This window comes from Salvelinus sp. IW2-2015, linkage group LG27, assembly GCF_002910315.2.
Source record: "Salvelinus sp. IW2-2015 linkage group LG27, ASM291031v2, whole genome shotgun sequence".
NCBI classification, from domain to species: Eukaryota; Metazoa; Chordata; class Actinopteri; order Salmoniformes; family Salmonidae; genus Salvelinus; species Salvelinus sp. IW2-2015.
In genome coordinates, this window is record NC_036867.1 from 11,843,239 (window position 1) to 11,860,874 (window position 17,636).

Sequence of the window (17,636 nt, forward strand, 5' to 3'; positions counted from 1 at the left end):
TGGCGGCCACACTGTGAATCACTTTATATGGAATACATATTGGTTTTTGAGCGAAAAATATTGTAGGTGCCACAGTAAGATTATTGTAGGGAATACTCAGTGGGGTCTGAAGAATGTATTATGGTGTCATTTAATTGCGCTCTGAATAATACGGAGTGTTGCTGGCCTTTTACCATTATCCATTGGCCACAACTCGAATCACTGTATATGGCATTGTTTTCGCATTGTCACACATTGTACGGGAAAAGTGAAGGGACAAACTGTATTTCGTAAGTACCGTGTTACATGTAAACGGGGAGAAGGCAAAACAGATAAAACGCAGATTGCATTCAAATCKTAGATGGAGGATTTTACCTCTCACTTTATCAGGAAAGGTAGAAACAAGATGAATATTCTTCCCACACTGTGAACTACTAATAGCTAACAAAGTAACTGTATAACGTTAGCTAGCTATGTAAACTTATTTGCATTGCACACAGCCCATGGGCATATCTACTGTATCTAACGTTAGCTAGCTTAATATGTATTTTTCTTAAACCTATGTTTCTGTGTGGGGGATTGGGAATGTGTGGGGATATTTTGTTGCCACAACCTGCACCGTGAAAAAGACTGCACCACTGTGCACGGGGCTTCTGACAGATTTTTGCACTCATGTCCTGAAATGATCTAGCTACTGTACTATATCTATCTTCTCTTTTATTATTCCATTGTCAAGTTATATCAACGTTTAGRGCACAAGTTAAGCATGCGAAAAGTATGAATAAGGTTCCAAACAAGACTGGGGCCAACAAAAGTAGAAGTGCCCTCTCCAGAGAAATATCTGCTCGAGCACTCCAAGGAACCCAAATTTACTGAAAGTAAGCAATAGGGCGAGATTACATCTCAATATCACTTGAGGTCATTTCCTAAATCTAATTCTGTGTCTATATTTTTACACCACTAGAGAAACTTTTTCACATTTGTATGATACTTTCAAGAAAACACAAATAGCGGCCAAAGCAGACAATCGAATTATGGGTATTCACTCCAAAAAGGACTTTGTAAAGACATATGCCTTTTTTTATTTTATTAAACTAGACAAGTCAGTGAAGAACAAATTCATATTTTACAATGACGGCCTACCCTGACAAAACCCTCCCCTAACCTGGATGACCCTGGGCTAATTGTGTGCCGCCCTATGGGACTGCCAATCACGGCAGGATCGAAACAGGGTCTGTAGGGATGCCTCTAACATGGAGATGCAGTGCCTTAGACCGCTGCGCAACTTGGGAGCTCTTTGAGAACATCATGGCAGTGCTAAGGAAGCCACAGCCTATCTACGCCAACACTAAAACTGGAGACAAACAGCTGCTGGAAAATTCAGGACTGGTCCCAAAGTACATCAAGAAAAACRTGAGCTTTTCACTACATATGAAAAGACTGCTTTCACTTTGTCTGTCAAGCAGGTAGTGAATTTGTAGTGCTAGTTAAAGAAAAGAYGCTTATTGCACCAAGACTGGACACTCAATCAATTTGAATTGAACTGAAGAGGCGCCCAACATAACTATTTGCCCATCCTCTCCCTAGGACTTTGGAAAGAACCCTGAGTACCTGCAGCAGCATGCTGATGAGGTGAGGAGGGTTCAGGACAAGTATGAGAGCTATGTCAATGAGCGCATGTATCAGGAATCAAGGTAAGACCCAGATGCAGACACATTGAATTGACAATGGTTTAATATTCCAACAGGGGCAGGCAGGGGTAAGTAAACCAGAGGTGGGGCAACGGTACCGGACGGCAGGCAGGCTCAGGGTAGGCAGAGGTCAACAATTCAGAGGTGGGGCAAGGTACAGGTCGGCAGGCAGGCTCAGGGACAGGCAGAGTGGTCAGGCAGGCGGGCTCAGAGTCAGGATAGGCAAGGGTCAAAACCAGGAGGACGAGAAAAAGAGAGACTGGGAAAAGCAGGAGCTGAGAACAAAAACACTGGTTGACTTGAAAAACAAGACAAACTGGCAACAGACAAACAGAGAACACAGGTATAAATACACAGGGGATAATGGGGAAGATCGGCGACACCTGGAGGGGGGGAGACAATCACAAGGACAGGTGTGACAGCATGAGACAGGGCGCCATTATACAGCTCTCTGAGGATGAGTGAAAAAAACATCACACAGGTAAACCACATAGGTCCTTAGAACCAAGCCAATAGAATCTGTCCTAGAATAGATCAGAAAGATGCATTACATTAATATATGTGTTTTAGCTGATCAGTCATTTAGATAAGGTTCAATATTTGATCAATGTATCAAATGATGAATAGGCTTACAAATTCTGTTAAGCACCAGCATACATTCAAAGGGGTTTAAAAGTGACATTTCCCAGAAAGACATTCCCATTACACTGACATACATGGGCTTATTGATAATTAATTGTTCTTGAGCAAGAATGGAAAGCTCATCTCCCTTGCCTGTGTTATTGATGGGTCATTCTCTGTCCGGGGCTTGAAGAAGAACTGGGGGAGCTGCACCATCAGTACCAGGGACTCTGTTGTCATGGACACCACCCCCAAGAAGTACTGCAAGGAGCGTCTGGAGCTGGAGATGAAGCAGCTGGAGAGGGACATTGACCTCATCAAGCGATACAAGACCATCTACATCGTCAACAACAACTAACACACATGACACCTCTTAAGTCTCAATGGCAAATGCCAGAATTGTAAACAGATATTCAGTGAGGAAAAAAAAACATATGCCCTGAGTGCTAGATATGAAATTGTCTGGCAAATTGTCATATCCCTCTCACTGTCTGTCTATGATTTCACATTGTTTTGGTAAACTAAATTAACTCTGCACTATATTTAAATATATTTGTGAAAATCTGCTTACAACAGTTTATAAATATTACTACATACTACGTCATGATGTAATCCTTGTAGGTCATTGTACAAGAGCCTTGAATGAGCCTATACTTATCTGGTCCTTTGCCACAGTTTCTTGAACCAAATGATTAACTTTTCCTTTTTAGCAAGCATCCGTGCCTACAGGAAAACTACTACATGAAATCCCATGCAGCTGATTATCCACCCCCGTGGATCTAATTGTGCCATTCGGTGGTTTATTCAGAAGGACTGGAAAACAACAACCACCTCTTTATAGTCACACTAATGACTTTAGCATGACCACAGCATGCTTGACTTGTTGGCTAGTTTTGAGTTTCAGCCTAAAATTGCACAAATAATCTCTCTTTATAAAGTGGAAAAGTTGTCAGTTACTTCGAGGAACACTTACTTCACCGTTATCTTGCTTGTGATTGTAGTAATTTGTTCGCTCCCCTTCAGTCTACTGACTGAAGTTTTACTTCAACTGTCTGTCATCGCGGAAAAACATGGCAGAATGCGTTCCATCCAGAGCCACAGGAATGGAAGGCGGAATTGTGGTAAATAGCTTCAGACTTTGTTTTGTAGTGGTCTATTGTAATATACCAATATTTATCCTATCGTGATTTGTTTTCTTGAGTAACTTGTTGGAGCTGATTTCAGTTGATCAAGCACTGTCTTCAGATCATGAACTTTTTAAATTGATAGGCTACTTACAGATATAGCCTATGGGAATATTTCGTGAATAAATGTATCATAATTTTGCAAGTGTTTCTTATCTTTGTTAATCATATCTTAGATTAAAGATGATTGGCCCGGATACAGTTTAGAGCTCTTCACTTATCCAGAGCATTACCGCGAAGATATAGAGAGTGTCTACATTCCACATGGGGTTATCATGGACAGGTAATATTTATTTTATAATCTGGAGGAAATTCATACAAACCTTTTCACCAACTTGCTGAGGTGATCAGAAGCCAATCTACCATTCTATTTATGTTGTTGTAGTTTACAATATGGAACATACGTTACTGTGCTTAAAGGATGATCTTAAATAGGAATACCACCCCCGTTTTTTTACCCCCCAATTATTAGTAGTTACTGTCTTGTCTCATCGCTACAACTCCCGTACGGGCTCGGGAGAGACGAAGATCGAGAGCCATGCGTCCTCCGAAACACAACCCAACCAAGCCGCACTGCTTCTTAACACAGCGCGCATCCAACCCGGAAGCCAGCCGCACCAATGTGTCGGAGGAAACACCGTACACCTAGCGACCTGGTCAGCGTGCACTGCGCCCGGCCCGCCACAGGAGTCGCTAGTGCGCGATGAGACAAGGATATCCCTACYGGCAAACCCTCCCTAACCCGGACGACGCTAGGCCAATTGTGAGTCGCCCCATGGACCTCCCGGTCGCGGCCGGCTGCGACAGAGCCTGGGCTCGAACCCAGAGTCYCWGGGAGCACAGCTAGCACTGCCTCATACCACTGCGCCAGCACCCCTGTTTTTATCTTTATCACTTAACTTGATCCACTTTATTGGTCTTCTCCTGGTGCACTTATTGGCCTGGGTTCACAGTTCAGGTTTTCTACCTCATGTGGAAAGGAATGCTGGTGCGTGCCACATTTTTACCAACCAGGGAGGCTTGGAGGACTTCAAGAAGTCATTGAGTTGAGAACTGTGTATTGAAAGTACACAATAAACGATACCATTGTGTGTGTGTGTGTGTGTGTGTGTGTGTGTGTGTGTGTGTGTGTGTGTGTGTGTGTGTGTGTGTGCGCATCATACACACTGCATGCCTTGGCAATTAGTGATAAAGCATCAACTCTGGTATCATGTGACCCCGAAATGTAATTACACACACACACACTGCTCTGTCTATGTAATTGTGATTTCCTGGGAAGGATTAACATGATTTGTACTGTAGGACGGAGCGCCTGGCCCGACACATCATGGATGACATTGGGGATCATGACATGGTGGTGCTGTGTGTACTGAAGGGAGGGTACAAGTTCTGTTCCGACCTGGTGGAGTTCATTAAGGTACAATGCCGCAACTCCAACAAGCACCTGGAGACCAGAGTGGAGTTTATTAGGCTTAAGAGCTACCTGGTATGTAACCCCACCCTCACACAACAACAACAACAACAGTAGTCAATCATTGAGTATAAATAATGTACAGTGAACAACAGTGCATCGAGTTCTTTAAGAGTCTTTTGAAAGGCTCTATCATCACATCATTTATCAGTCGCTTGTGATGAAGTTAAAGATAAACATAGTGAATATGACGTTCTCTAGTTTAATGTAGTTGAGGAGCACCTTGGTTGGTTCCTCAATATCCTATTTATTTGTCCTTTGAAATCTTCAGCATGTATTGTTTATGCAGCTGGGCTTCCCTTCACCAGAGCAACTGGGAGGCCTGTTCAGATGCTGTATCCTCAATGTATAACATTCAAATCTCGAAATTGTCATCTTTTAGCGCTGACTTCCGACCAGAACAGTTAGGAAAAGACGTATTCAACATAAGAGAGGAAAATAGATATCGAAACAACCTGTTGTTTCTGTTATTAATAATTGGTTCATGTTTGGAGATGGAAGAGTTTATAGTCTGTCTGTCTGTGTATATAGTATGTCTGTGTATGTACAGTGGGGCAAAAAAGTACACTGCTCAAAAAAATAAAGGGAACACTTAAACAACGCAATGTAACTCCAAGTCAATCACACTTCTGTGAAATCACTGTCATTGGAAGCACATGATTGACAATACATTTACATGCTGTTGTGCAAATGGAATAGACAAAGGTGGAAATTATAGGATTAGCAAGACACCCCCAATAAAGGATGATTCTGCAGGTGGTGACCACAGACCACTTCTCAGTTCCTATGCTTCCTGGCTGATGTTTTGGTCACTTTTGAATGCTGGCGGTGCTCTCACTCTAGTGGTAGCATGAGACGGAGTCTACAACCACACAAGTGGCTCAGGTAGTGCAGCTCATCCAGGATGGACATCAATGCGAGCTGTGGCAAGAAGGTTTGCTGTGTCTGTCAGCGTAGTGTCCAGAGCATGGAGGCTACCAGGAGACAGGCCAGTACATCAGGAGACGTGGAGGAGGCCGTAGGAGGGCAACAACCAGCAGCAGGACGCTACCTCCGCCTTTGTGCAAGAGGAACACTGCCAGAGCCTGCAAGATGACCTCCAGCAGGCACAAATGTGCATGTGTCTGCTCAAACGGTCAGAAACAGACTCCATGAGGGTGGTATGAGGCCCGACGTCCACAGTGGGGGTTGTGCTTACAGCCCACACCGTGCAGGACGTTTGGCATTTGCCAGAGAACACCAAGATTGGCATTCGCCACTGGTGCCCTGTGCTCTTCACAGATGAAAGCAGGTTCACACTGAGCACATGAGCACATGTGACAGACGTGACAGAGTCTGGAGACGCCGTGGAGAACGTTCTGCTGCATGCAACATCCTCCAGCATGACCGGTTTGGCGGTGGGTCAGTCATGGTGTGGGGTGGCATTTCTTTGTGGGGCCGCACAGCCCTCCGTGAGCTCGCCAGAGGTAGCCTGACTGCCATTAGGTACGAGATGAGATCCTCAGACCCCTTGTGAGACCATATGCTGACACATGCACATTTGTGGCCTGCTGGAGGTCATTTTGCAGGGCTCTGGCAGTGCTCTCCTTGCACAAAGGCGGAGGTAGCGGTCCTGCTGCTGGGTTGTTGCCTCCTACGGCCTCCTCCACGTCTCCTGATGTACTGGCCTGTCTCCTGGTAGCGCTCCATGCTCTGGACACTACGCTGACAGACACGCAAACCTTCTTGCCACAGCTCGCATTGATGTGCCATCCTGGATGAGCTGCACTACCTGAGCCACTTGTGTGGGTTGTAGACTCCGTCTCATGCTACCACTAGAGTGAGAGCACCGCCAGCTTCAAAAGTGACCAAAACATCAGCCAGGAAGCATAGGAACTGAGAAGTGGTCTGTGGTCACCACCTGCAGAATCACTCCTTTATTGGGGTGTCTTGCTAATTGCCTATAATTTCCACCTTTTGTCTATTCCATTTGCACAACAGCATGTGAAATGTATTGTCAATCAGTGTTGCTTCCTAAGTGGACAGTTTGATTTCACAGAAGTGTGATTGACTTGGAGTTACATTGTGTTGTTTAAGTGTTCCCTTTTTTTTTGAGCAGTGTATTTAGTCAGCCACCAATTGTGCAAGTTCTCCCACTTAAAAAGATGAGAGAGGCCTGTAATTTTCATCATAGGTACACTTCAACTATGACAGACAAAATGAGATTTTTTTCCCAGAAAATCACATTGTAGGATTTGTAATGAATTTATTTGCAAATTATGGTGGAAAATAAGTATTTGGTCACCTACAAACAAGCAAGATTTCTGGCTCTCACAGACCTGTAACTTCTTCTTTAAGAGGCTCCTCTGTCCTCCACTCGTTACCTGTATTAATGGCACCTGTTTGAACTTGTTATCAGTATAAAAGACACCTGTCCACAGCCTCAAACAGTCACACTCCAAACTCCACTATGGCCAAGACCAAAGAGCTGTCAAAGGAACCAGAAACAAAATTGTAGACATGCACCAGGCTGGGAAGACTGAATCTGCAATAGGTAAGCAGCTTGGTTTGAAGAAATCAACTGTGGGAGCAATTATTAGGAAATGGAAGACATACAAGACACTGATAATCTCCCTCGATCTGGGGTCCATGCAAGATCTCACCCCGTGGGGTCAAAATGATGACAAGAACGGTGAGCAAAAATCTCAGAACCACACGGGGGGACTAGTGAATGACCTGCAGAGAGCTGGGAACAAGTAACAAAGCCTACCATCAGCAAGGGCATTGAAGATAAAACGTGGCTGGGTCTTTCAGCATGACAGTGATCCAAACACACCGCGGGCAAGTAGGAGTGGCTTCGTAAGAAGCATTTCAAGGTCCTGGAGTGGCCTAGCCAGTCTCAGATCTCAACCCATAGAAAATCTTTGGAGGGAGTTGAAAGTCCGTGTTGCCCAGCAACAGCCCAAAACATCACTGCTCTAGAGGAGATCTGCATGGAGGAATGGGCCAAAATACCAGCAACAGTGTGTGAAAACCTTGTGAAGACTTACAGAAAACATTTGACCTCTGTCATTGCCAACAAAGGGTATATAACAAAGTATTGAGATAAACTTTTGTTATTGACCAAATACTTATTTTCCACCATAATTTGCAAATAAATTCATTAAAAATCTTACAATGTGGATTTTTTTTTGGATTTTTTTTCTCATTTTGTCTGTCATAGTTGAAGTGTACCTATGATGAAAATTACAGGCCTCTCATCTTTTTAAGTGGGAGAACTTGCACAATTGGTGGCTGACTAAATACTTTTTTGCCCCACTGTATGTCACTTCCTTTTATTTACGGATTTCATTGGATTAGGCAAAAATATGTAGGCCTCCCTCTAAGTGTCTTTGTTGAGCTACACAATCAATTTGAGATACTTTTGGTCATGTAGTGTATGTGGACACCTGCTTGGAGTTGGTCCCCCACTTTGCTGCTATAATAACCTACCCTCTTCTGGCAAGGCTTTCCACTAGATGTTGGAACATTGCAGCAGGGACTTGCTTCCATTCCGGCAAAAGAGCATTAATATGGTCGGGCACTGATGTTGGGCAATTAGGTCCGGCTCGCAGTCGGTGTTCCAATTCATCCCAACGGTGTTCGATGGGGTTGAGGTCAGGGCTCTGTGCAGGCCAGTCAAGTTTTTCCACACCGATCCCGACAAACAATTTCTGTATGGACCTCGCTTTGTGCACGGGGGCATTGTCATGCTGAAACAGGAAAGGGCCTGCCCCAAACTGTTGCCACAAAGTTGGGAGCACAGAATCGTCTAGAATGTCATTGTATGCTGTAGCGTTAAGATTTCCCTTCACTGGAACTAAGGGGCCTAGCCCAAACAATGAAAASAGACCCAGACCATTACTTTACACTTGGCACTATGCATTGGAGCAGGTAGCATTATCCTGGCATCTGCCAAACCCATATTCATCCATCAAACTGCCAGATGGTGAAGCGTGATTCATCACTGCAGAGAACGCGTTTCCACTGCTCCAGAATCCAATGTTGGCGAGCTTTACACCACTCCAGGCGACGCTTGGCATTGCGCATGGTGATTTTAGGCTTGCTCGGCCATTGAAACCCATTTCATGAAGCTCCCGACGAACAGTTCTTGTGCTGACATTGCTTCCAGAGGCAGTTTGGAACTCGGTAGTGAGTGTTGCAACCAAGGACAGACGATTTCTTTGCGCTACACGCTTCAGCAGTCGGCGGTCTCATTCCGTGAGTTTGTGGCCTACCACTTTGCGGCTGAGCCGTTGTTGCTCCTAGACGTTTCCACTTCACAATAACAGCACTTACAGTTGACCGGGACAGCTCGAGCAGGGCAGAAATTTGACGAACTGACTTGTTGGAATTGTGGCATCCTATGACGGTGCCTTCAGTACGGGCCATTCTACTGCCAATGTTTGTCTATAGAGATTGCATGGCTGTGTGCTCGATTTTATATACCTGTCAGCAACGGGTGTGGCTGAAATAGCCGAATCCACAAATTTGAAGGGGTGTCCACATACCTTTGTATATATAGTGTACTTTAGGATGGTTCGATATGAGCGTTAGGAAATTAGTTTAAGGAAATTAAACGTAAATTATTACTTTTTCAGTTCCCTCATTGTTCGCTATACTCCTATGAAAGCCATGCATTTAAGTCACATCGATTTAAGGCAGCCCCCCGCACATTTCTGATTGAGGGGTTAAATGTGCAAGACCCATTTCAGTTGAATGCATTCAGTTGTGCAACTGACTTGATATCCCCTTTCCCTTTCACTTGGGATTTTGTATTTTGGCTAACTCAGCATCTGAAATATCTGACTCCAGCATGATTGTAGAATTGAGCTGACCTGAGTGTCTGTATTTGCTCCATTGTTACTGCCCTTCATTCTCGCCTTTTTCCATTCCATCTAAAGCCTCACTGTCTAAATGATAGTGATTACGTAGACACTAGACAGTCACCGTCATGGAAAATTCCCTGATCTGTGCAGCGTAGTCATCCTGGATGTCATGTTTGGGGACATCTCTGTCAGGTTATCTGTGTCTTGCCTCTGTCCAGGACAGAATGGTGACTGTTCACACACTCAAGAAAGTTTTTTTCCTCTTCTCTAGAATGACCAATCAACAGAGGACCTGCACATAATAGGTAGTCAAGATCTATCTGTTCTACGAGGCAAGGTATGTACGTGCCTAAATAAATTGTAATGATTTTATATGGACATTTGTTCAAACCAGATTTCTTTCTGTAAACAATCTTTCCATTTTTATCCCTCTCTGGGAAATTAGATTATATGCATTCAGATACACTTTTTTCTAAAGAATTTGAACATTAAGAACGTTTTTGATATAAGGTCATAACTACCCACAAGGGGGAGCTCTCAGCTCTGCTGTTGAGCGTCGACAAAGCTCTTGGAAATGCATCAGTGTGCTCATTTGGGTGGTGAAGGAAGAAAGGGAAAGACACATACACACTTTAAAGACAAATTCAGATAAGGTATACGATCTATAAGAAGATATAAGAAGATTGAGCTGAAGGATGAACTACCCTGGTATATTTCACATAGGTGTGGCCCTCTATGTCTAAGGAGTGGTCCCAACGTATCACCACAAGGCATAGTAGATCCATTTAATGAAAATACATCTTTTGACTCTATGGCGTGAGGCAAGGGCTAGGTCCTTCCATAAGAGACAGACCGTTTTAGACATTCCTGTGTAAAACTGTGTCTACTGAACTACATTTCTGGACTGGAGCAAAGAGAGTGAACCCAGTGACTGGGTGTCATCCTGCGTTCATTCGGCGCGTCATACATTTTTGGGTCTTCTCCGACAACCGTCCTCTTTGTGTACCCTTCATAAGAGTCACTTTGTCAGTGTGGTGCAGCCATCACCAGGTTGAGAATGAATCACTAATCTAGTCCTGTGGACAGTACAGGAATGGTTGCACCAGGAATATCCTCTTTCTGAGGAAATACTTGACGATGAAAAATAGGGTTTTGGTGGACCATCATCCACCCCACACTGTAACCTACCCCATATGGAAGATTTAATGGAGTTTAAGTCAAGGGTGCTCAAGAGGGTGGTATGTGAGTGGTGTTGGAATTTACGCCCCCATCTAGATAGAATGTAGTCTTACAGCACATAGAGACAGTAACTATCTCAGTAGCAAGGTATATTTTAGGAGTCAGAAGAGGACAGCAGGCAATGTCATGAGAAGTTGTTTTTTTTTACATAAAAATGAAAATGGCAAAAACCTTACCTAAGATTTGTTTTTGCTTAGGGTTAGGAGGTCAACAAGAATACCTGTCTGTCTAACCCAGCAAATYTACACAAGTCAGGAACATTAATCTTCACTAAGGGTAACTAGATGGCTGACATCAATCTTCACTAAATGGCTGCCATCTCAGCGTCATGCCGTCACCCCATGGCACAGCCAGTCATTGGGGCATGTGCCAGTCATAAGGCGTGCTAGTTATTAGGCGCATGGACTCTGGCCAACCGTCAACTAGCATTATTGGCAATGGCATACAATTTACAGCAACTTGCTTTCCCTAATCCCAAATGTCATCATGGAAAGGCGAGGAGTGTTAAAGTTAAAATGCATAACACTGCTGCAAATATGTAAGTTGAGAGGTTGGCTGGATAGGTTCAAGAACAGATCTGTCAAATTACTTGATTTTGCAGGAATCTCTGCATGGGGTCGAGTTTCTATAGCCTACCTCCCTTCCCAGTCCATCATCAACAGAAGGGAGGCATGTACAGGATTCTATTTGGGATTTCAGCAATAGAACAGATAGCAGTATGAGGGCACAAGCCTTTGGGAGTAGTGGAGGGGGTTAGAATGATGTAGCACATCGTCTGGTAGAATAATGCACCTATTACCTCCAAGTGTTTGTGTTTCGTATCTTTAACATTCTTGAGGGGAAATGTAATCCATATCGAATAAGGACATATAAAAATCACAAATGTGGTTGTTTGAGGCTGTTTTGTGCACATCTTTTCCATGTGGCAAAGCAGGTTAGTTCTGCTCAAGGTTTCCATGTTCTCTCTCTCTCTCTCTCTCTACTACACTAAACAAAAATATAAATGCAACATGTAAAGTGTTGGTCCCATGTTTCATGAGCTAAAATAAAAGATCCCAGAAATGTTCCATACTCACAAAAAGCTTATTTCTCTCAAATGTTGTGCACGAAGTTGTTTACATCCCTGTTAGTGAACATTTCTCCTTTGCCAAGATAATCCATCCACCTGACAAGTGTTGCATATCAAGAAACTGATTAAACAGCATGAACATTACACAGGTGCACCTTGTGCTGGGGAAACGAAAACGCCACTCTAAAATGTGCCGTTTTGTCACACAACACAATGCCACAGATGTCTCAAGGTTTGAGGGCGCGTGGAATTGGCATGTTGACTGCAGGATTGTCCAGCATAGCTGTTGCCAGATAGTTTAATGTTCATTTCTTTACCATAAGCCGCTTCCAATGTAGTTTTAGAGAATTTGGCACTACAACCAACCAACCTCACAACTGCAGACCATGTTTATAGCGTCATGTGCGCGAGCGGTTTGCTGATGTCAACGTTGTGAACAGAGTGCCCCATGGTGGCGGTGGGGTTATGGTATGGGCAGGCATAAGCTACGGACAACAAACACAATTGCRTTTTATCGATAGCAAAAATACTGTGACGAGATCCTGAGGCCCATTATGAGGCCCATTTTTTTCAAGGTATCTGTGACCAACAGATGCATATCTCTATTCCCAGTCGTAAAATCCATAGATTAGGGCCTAATGAATGAATTTCCGTTGACTGATTTCCTCATATGAACTGTAACTCAGTAAAATCATTGAAATTGTTGCTGTTGCGTTTATATTTTTGTTCAGCATAGTTACGTATCCTTACTCCCTGTTCATAGCGTTACATAACACGGTTCAGGTGTAGCGTGTAGGCCCACAACATTGGCCTCCTGCCTGCATTCTCTCAGAGCACTCGCCTCAAACCATAGATACACTCCACCAGCCAGACAAAGAGCCTCATACACAGCCAAGGGGGRAAAAGCTGTCATTTGAACCCCTGCACCAGAGAAAGTGTCCAACTGTAATTATCTGTACTGTCTAAGACATTTGGAAGTGCCTTTGGCTCAATGTTAGGAACAACCGTACATTATGAGGGAGTATAATGACATGTCTGTGTGTCTCCAAGGAACTAAAATTAGATCCAAGATTGTCACTATAGCTACAGTCTAAGAAATGAGAAGTCAAACTCCCAAGTATTTTCCCCCATGTTTGAATGGAAGTTGTGATGTTTCAGTTCAGAGATATTAAAAATGGGTTTGTCTCTTCTTTTTTTTACATGGCACAAAGAATGTCTTGATTGTAGAGGTAAGTGACTGCATCATCTCACGGTACAGTATTGCAAATGCCTTGAATTTGCCTTGATGCCTTGAATAAAGTTGATAAAAATTGTCAAGGACTCCACCCAAGTCATAGACTGTTCACTCTGCTACTGAAAGGCAAGCGGTACCGATGCACCAAGTCTGGAATCAACAGGACCTTGAACAGCTTCCACCCACAAGCTATAAGACTGCTAAATAGTTAGTTAGTTAAACAGTTAACCAAATAGCTACCCAGACTATCTGCATTGACCCTTTATGCACTAACGTTTTTGACTCATCACATCAGCTGCTCCTACTGTTTATTATCTGTCACTTAATTCCTAGTTATATGTACATGCAGGGTCTACCTCAATTACCTCGTACCTCTGCACTTCGACTCGGTATTGGTACCAATTGTACATAGCCAAGTTATCGTTACTCATTGTGTATCTATTATTACGTGTTTGACTTTTTAAATTATTTCTCTCTGCATTGTTGGGAAGGGCCCTTAAGTAAGCATTTTACTGTTAGTCCACTCCTGTTTTTTACAAAGTACAGTTCCGTGAAAAAGTATTTGCCCACTTACTAATTTTCTCTATTTTTACATGATTTTGATACTGAATGTTATCAGATCTTCAACCAAAACCTAATATTAGATCAAGGGAACATGAGTTCACAAAAAAATGTATATACTTATTTTATTTAATTAACAAAGTTATGCAACATCCAATTCCACTGTGTGAAAAAGGAATTGCTCCTTTACACTCAATAACTGGTTGTGCCACCTTTAGCTGCAACGACTGCATCCAAATGCTTCCTGTAGTTGTTGATCAGTCTCTCACATCGCTGTGGAGGAATTTTGGCTGACTCTTGCATACAGAACTGCTTTAACTCAGYGACATTTGTGGGTTTTCAAGCATGAACTGCTTGTTTMAAGTCCTTCCACAACATCTTAATTTGGGATTAGGTCTGGACTTTGCCTAGGCCATTGCAAAATGTCAAATTGGTTGCTTTTTAACCATTTTCATGTAGAGTTGATTGTGTGTTTTGGATCATTGTCTTGCTGCATGACACTTATTCTCATTCACTAATTTGATAATCAGGTCTTAAATTATGCAATAACAGCCAAACGGCAAGGGATTGATAAATTGCATAGATTACATCATAACATATAACATGCCTATCATTGCATACAGGCAATAATTGCTTTAAATKAATAGTTTTCCTCCTACCCTCCAACCTCCAGGTGCACATAGGCCAGACCTCTCTTTTTTGTATTTTTTCCTCCCTTTGAGATGTTTCAGATGTGAAAGTTTCCAGACTGATGTCATCCATGCATAAACACTAGGCCTTCACCACATGATGGCTGTTTAGCCCCACTCTAGAGGAATAACAGCATCTAAGATTCAATCAATATTCTAGATGGGCTGTGTGACACACATACACAATTGCATGAATTCTGTCACATTGCATTCTGTACTTCTATATAATTCGTGTAGTTCTTAATCTCAGAACTCAAGGAATAATTTCAAAGCAAAGATAAACATTGTCATTGACATATGTAGAAAATCTATATGGATTAATTAACGGTATAGCATACTGTGTGTTTTTGGTTGATTTTCTATTGTGATCCATTCTCTTCTGAGAGCAGTCCACATTTATGGCCCTCCCTCTATCCCTCTTCTTTCCCCTGCCTCTAGGCTATAGTCGACACAGGAAAGACAATGAAGGCCCTTCTGAAGCATGTGGAGGCCTTTGAACCCAAGATGGTAAAGGTCGCCGGGTGAGTCAGTCTGTCAGAGCTCTCCATGTCCACGGGGGGGGCTGTCACAGGAACAAGATGTCACTCTTCCGTAGTTACAGCAGCGACTATAGATATGCATGCCTCCAGTCACCATACTTCAACTTGAATTTGTCTTCTGTTTTATGTAAAGTTTGCAATTGTGTTTCATTGCTTGAATACAACTCTGTTAGTATTGCATTTTTTTCATAAATCAATCCATATGTATTGCACAATATTGTTTTGATTTAGAATGGTATAGGTACTGTACTGTTTGCCCTTACTTTCCCCCTTTGAAGCTTCCGTAATCAGTGTTTTTCCTGTCTGAATGATAAGAATAGCTACCCTATCGCCATCTTCACTATAATCTAGTCATGAACTGCTTATCTAGTTTCACTGTACATTTTTTTTCATCCGAGTTCAAATCTCTTCTGCATGATTCATTGCAAATTATTGTGGATATTAGCTTTGTTAATGCTTGTACTGTCATGTCTGTTTCAGTCTGCTGGTGAAAAGGGTCTCTAATGTGGTTGGAAGCCTTCCAGACTGTAAGTGCATCTTTGTTTAATGCCATCCGGGATGTCACTCATCCTTCATTCAGCCGTCAGAACAAGATTTATACTGTACATGTCATGTTACTGATATCTCAGTCTAAAGCCCAGGTGGTTTTGAGTGAGGTAGCATTTTAAATGTTCTATGTTCTATGTTTAAATCATTTCAAGGTTCTTTGTTTGGGGTTGGTGCTTGATCGTGAGACTTTTCAAGAAGATTCTCTGTTATACAGACCTGATATAACCCCTGGCACTGACTCAAGTTTGAATTTATGGTTTATTCAGGCCATCTCTACACATATCAMATTTTCTGTGTCTGTATTTATCTCAACAGATGTGGGGTTTGAAATTCCCAACCGTTTTGTCGTGGGCTATGCTTTGGACTACAACGAGTATTTCCGTGACCTGAATGTAAGGCTCTACTTTTATTTCTGAACTACACATGACCTTTTAGTTTAAAGAGCTGTTTGAAAGGGATGAAAGAGCCGGGAGCTGAGAGTAAACATAGTCAAAGAGACACTTCTCTCCCTGAAATCTAAACTCACCCAGGTATCCTCTGTGTGTGTGTATTTTTCTCTCTGTGTGTGTGTGCGTGTGTCCTTGCGCGCGGGTGCGGGTGCTTGTTGGGGCGCATGGGCCTTCGAGAGTGTGTGCGTTCGGGGGTGTATATGTGTGCACTGTATGTTATGGAATACCTGTATGTTTTCCTGACCTCTTGCGCTGTGCCCCATGCCAACACTCCTATGTTAAATTAAGTTACAGCGTTCTTATTTTAAATGTACTGCCCTTACCTCTATTATGAATACCTGTATCAAGGAGATACTCAGATTTATCTGAAACACAGCACCCCAGACACACAACCACCCCTTTAGCCTGTGTGCATTTTGTGTGTGTGTGTGTGTGTTTGTGTGTGTGTGTGTGTGTGTGTGTGTATTCATTACAGAAATTGGAAGGAAGGTGAAGAAAGGAATGTTAGGGTTAGGATCTGCTTATCTGGCGGAGTGAGTCATCTTAATTCCCCACTTAACGACTATTAGTATTACCAGTTAGCACATGCTACATATCAGTACAGTCATATGATTGTTATCAAGGATGTGTTCATTTATCAGTTTGAGATTGACCTTGGATGACCTTTGAACTTTTCATCTTTAAATTATGTAAAGTTCAGTGCACTAGCATAATGGAGAGGCGAGATGATTCCTGTCATATGGGGAAAGTCTGACCTTGCTTTCCCAAATTCACATCCCTCCACAATCTCTAATCAGCTCAAAACATTTATCTTCTGAGGGCTCGTCATCACCGTGGTATTTCAACACTCCAGCAGATAAACACTACAAATTACTAATTTATGTTCTGTAAACATGGGGGATTAAAACATATTTCAGTGACGGTCTATAAACGATCAAAGTGTTGCTCGCATGATTTAACATCTGACTGAGAGGAACAACACTCTTTCTCTTCCTCCCTCCAGCATATCTGTGTCATAAGTGAGATTGGAAAGGTGAAGTACAAGATTTGAAGAGAAGTCGACACATACATGGGTTGTTCAGAGCTGCAGTGTTTTCAACATGTGGCAGCAAGTGCCTTCCCTTCTCATATCTTCTTTCGTGCTCTGTTGAGGATTATTGTTGGTTTATTCATTTCATAAGAAGAGACACATCTTGCATGTGCTTTATGCAAAAAAATATGAGATCTGTGTTAATCATGTTACGTACAACCTTGATTGCCAAATTTTAAGATAGTCACACTGAATGTTTTTGGGAGTTTTTTTTTTACATATGCTATTGTTTTTGTAAACATCATATTACATTGTTGGCAGAATATGCTTTTACATAATATGCATTTATAACTTTATATGTAAAATACTAATTTTGTCCCCAATGATCTAATATGTGCCAAGCACAAAAAATAAACTATGCAATTTTGAATAACAAATTATTTGTGCCTGCGTCCGTGAAGATAAAGTGTCTGAGTTATCAGTG

General features: G+C 42.5%; 2 protein-coding genes across 4 annotated transcripts; both read left to right on the top strand.

Annotated features, from left to right (window-relative positions):
- Positions 1–290: 290 nt before the first annotated feature.
- Positions 291–2,649, top strand: enkur (enkurin, TRPC channel interacting protein). 3 transcript variants are annotated; one of them, XM_070435700.1, is made up of 4 exons: positions 291–374; positions 1,200–1,392; positions 1,567–1,611; positions 2,485–2,649. In XM_070435700.1, the coding sequence occupies exons 2-4, from the start codon at positions 1,222–1,224 to the stop codon at positions 2,647–2,649; spliced, it is 381 nt and encodes a 126-aa protein (XP_070291801.1). In that variant the 5' UTR covers positions 291–374; positions 1,200–1,221. The 3 variants fall into 3 exon arrangements, with proteins under 3 accessions (XP_070291801.1, XP_070291800.1, XP_070291802.1); XM_070435699.1 differs by lacking the exon at positions 291–374 and adding an exon at positions 789–857 and having other exon boundaries at positions 1,078–1,392; XM_070435701.1 differs by lacking the exon at positions 291–374 and having other exon boundaries at positions 1,112–1,392; positions 1,567–1,673.
- A 42-nt stretch (positions 2,650–2,691) lies between these two features.
- On the top strand, positions 2,692–17,636 carry prtfdc1a (phosphoribosyl transferase domain containing 1a). Its single transcript, XM_023972546.2, has 9 exons — positions 2,692–3,412; positions 3,652–3,758; positions 4,778–4,961; positions 10,065–10,130; positions 13,313–13,330; positions 15,024–15,106; positions 15,605–15,651; positions 15,989–16,065; positions 17,126–17,636. The coding sequence occupies exons 1-9, from the start codon at positions 3,362–3,364 to the stop codon at positions 17,171–17,173; spliced, it is 681 nt and encodes a 226-aa protein (XP_023828314.1). The 5' UTR covers positions 2,692–3,361; the 3' UTR covers positions 17,174–17,636.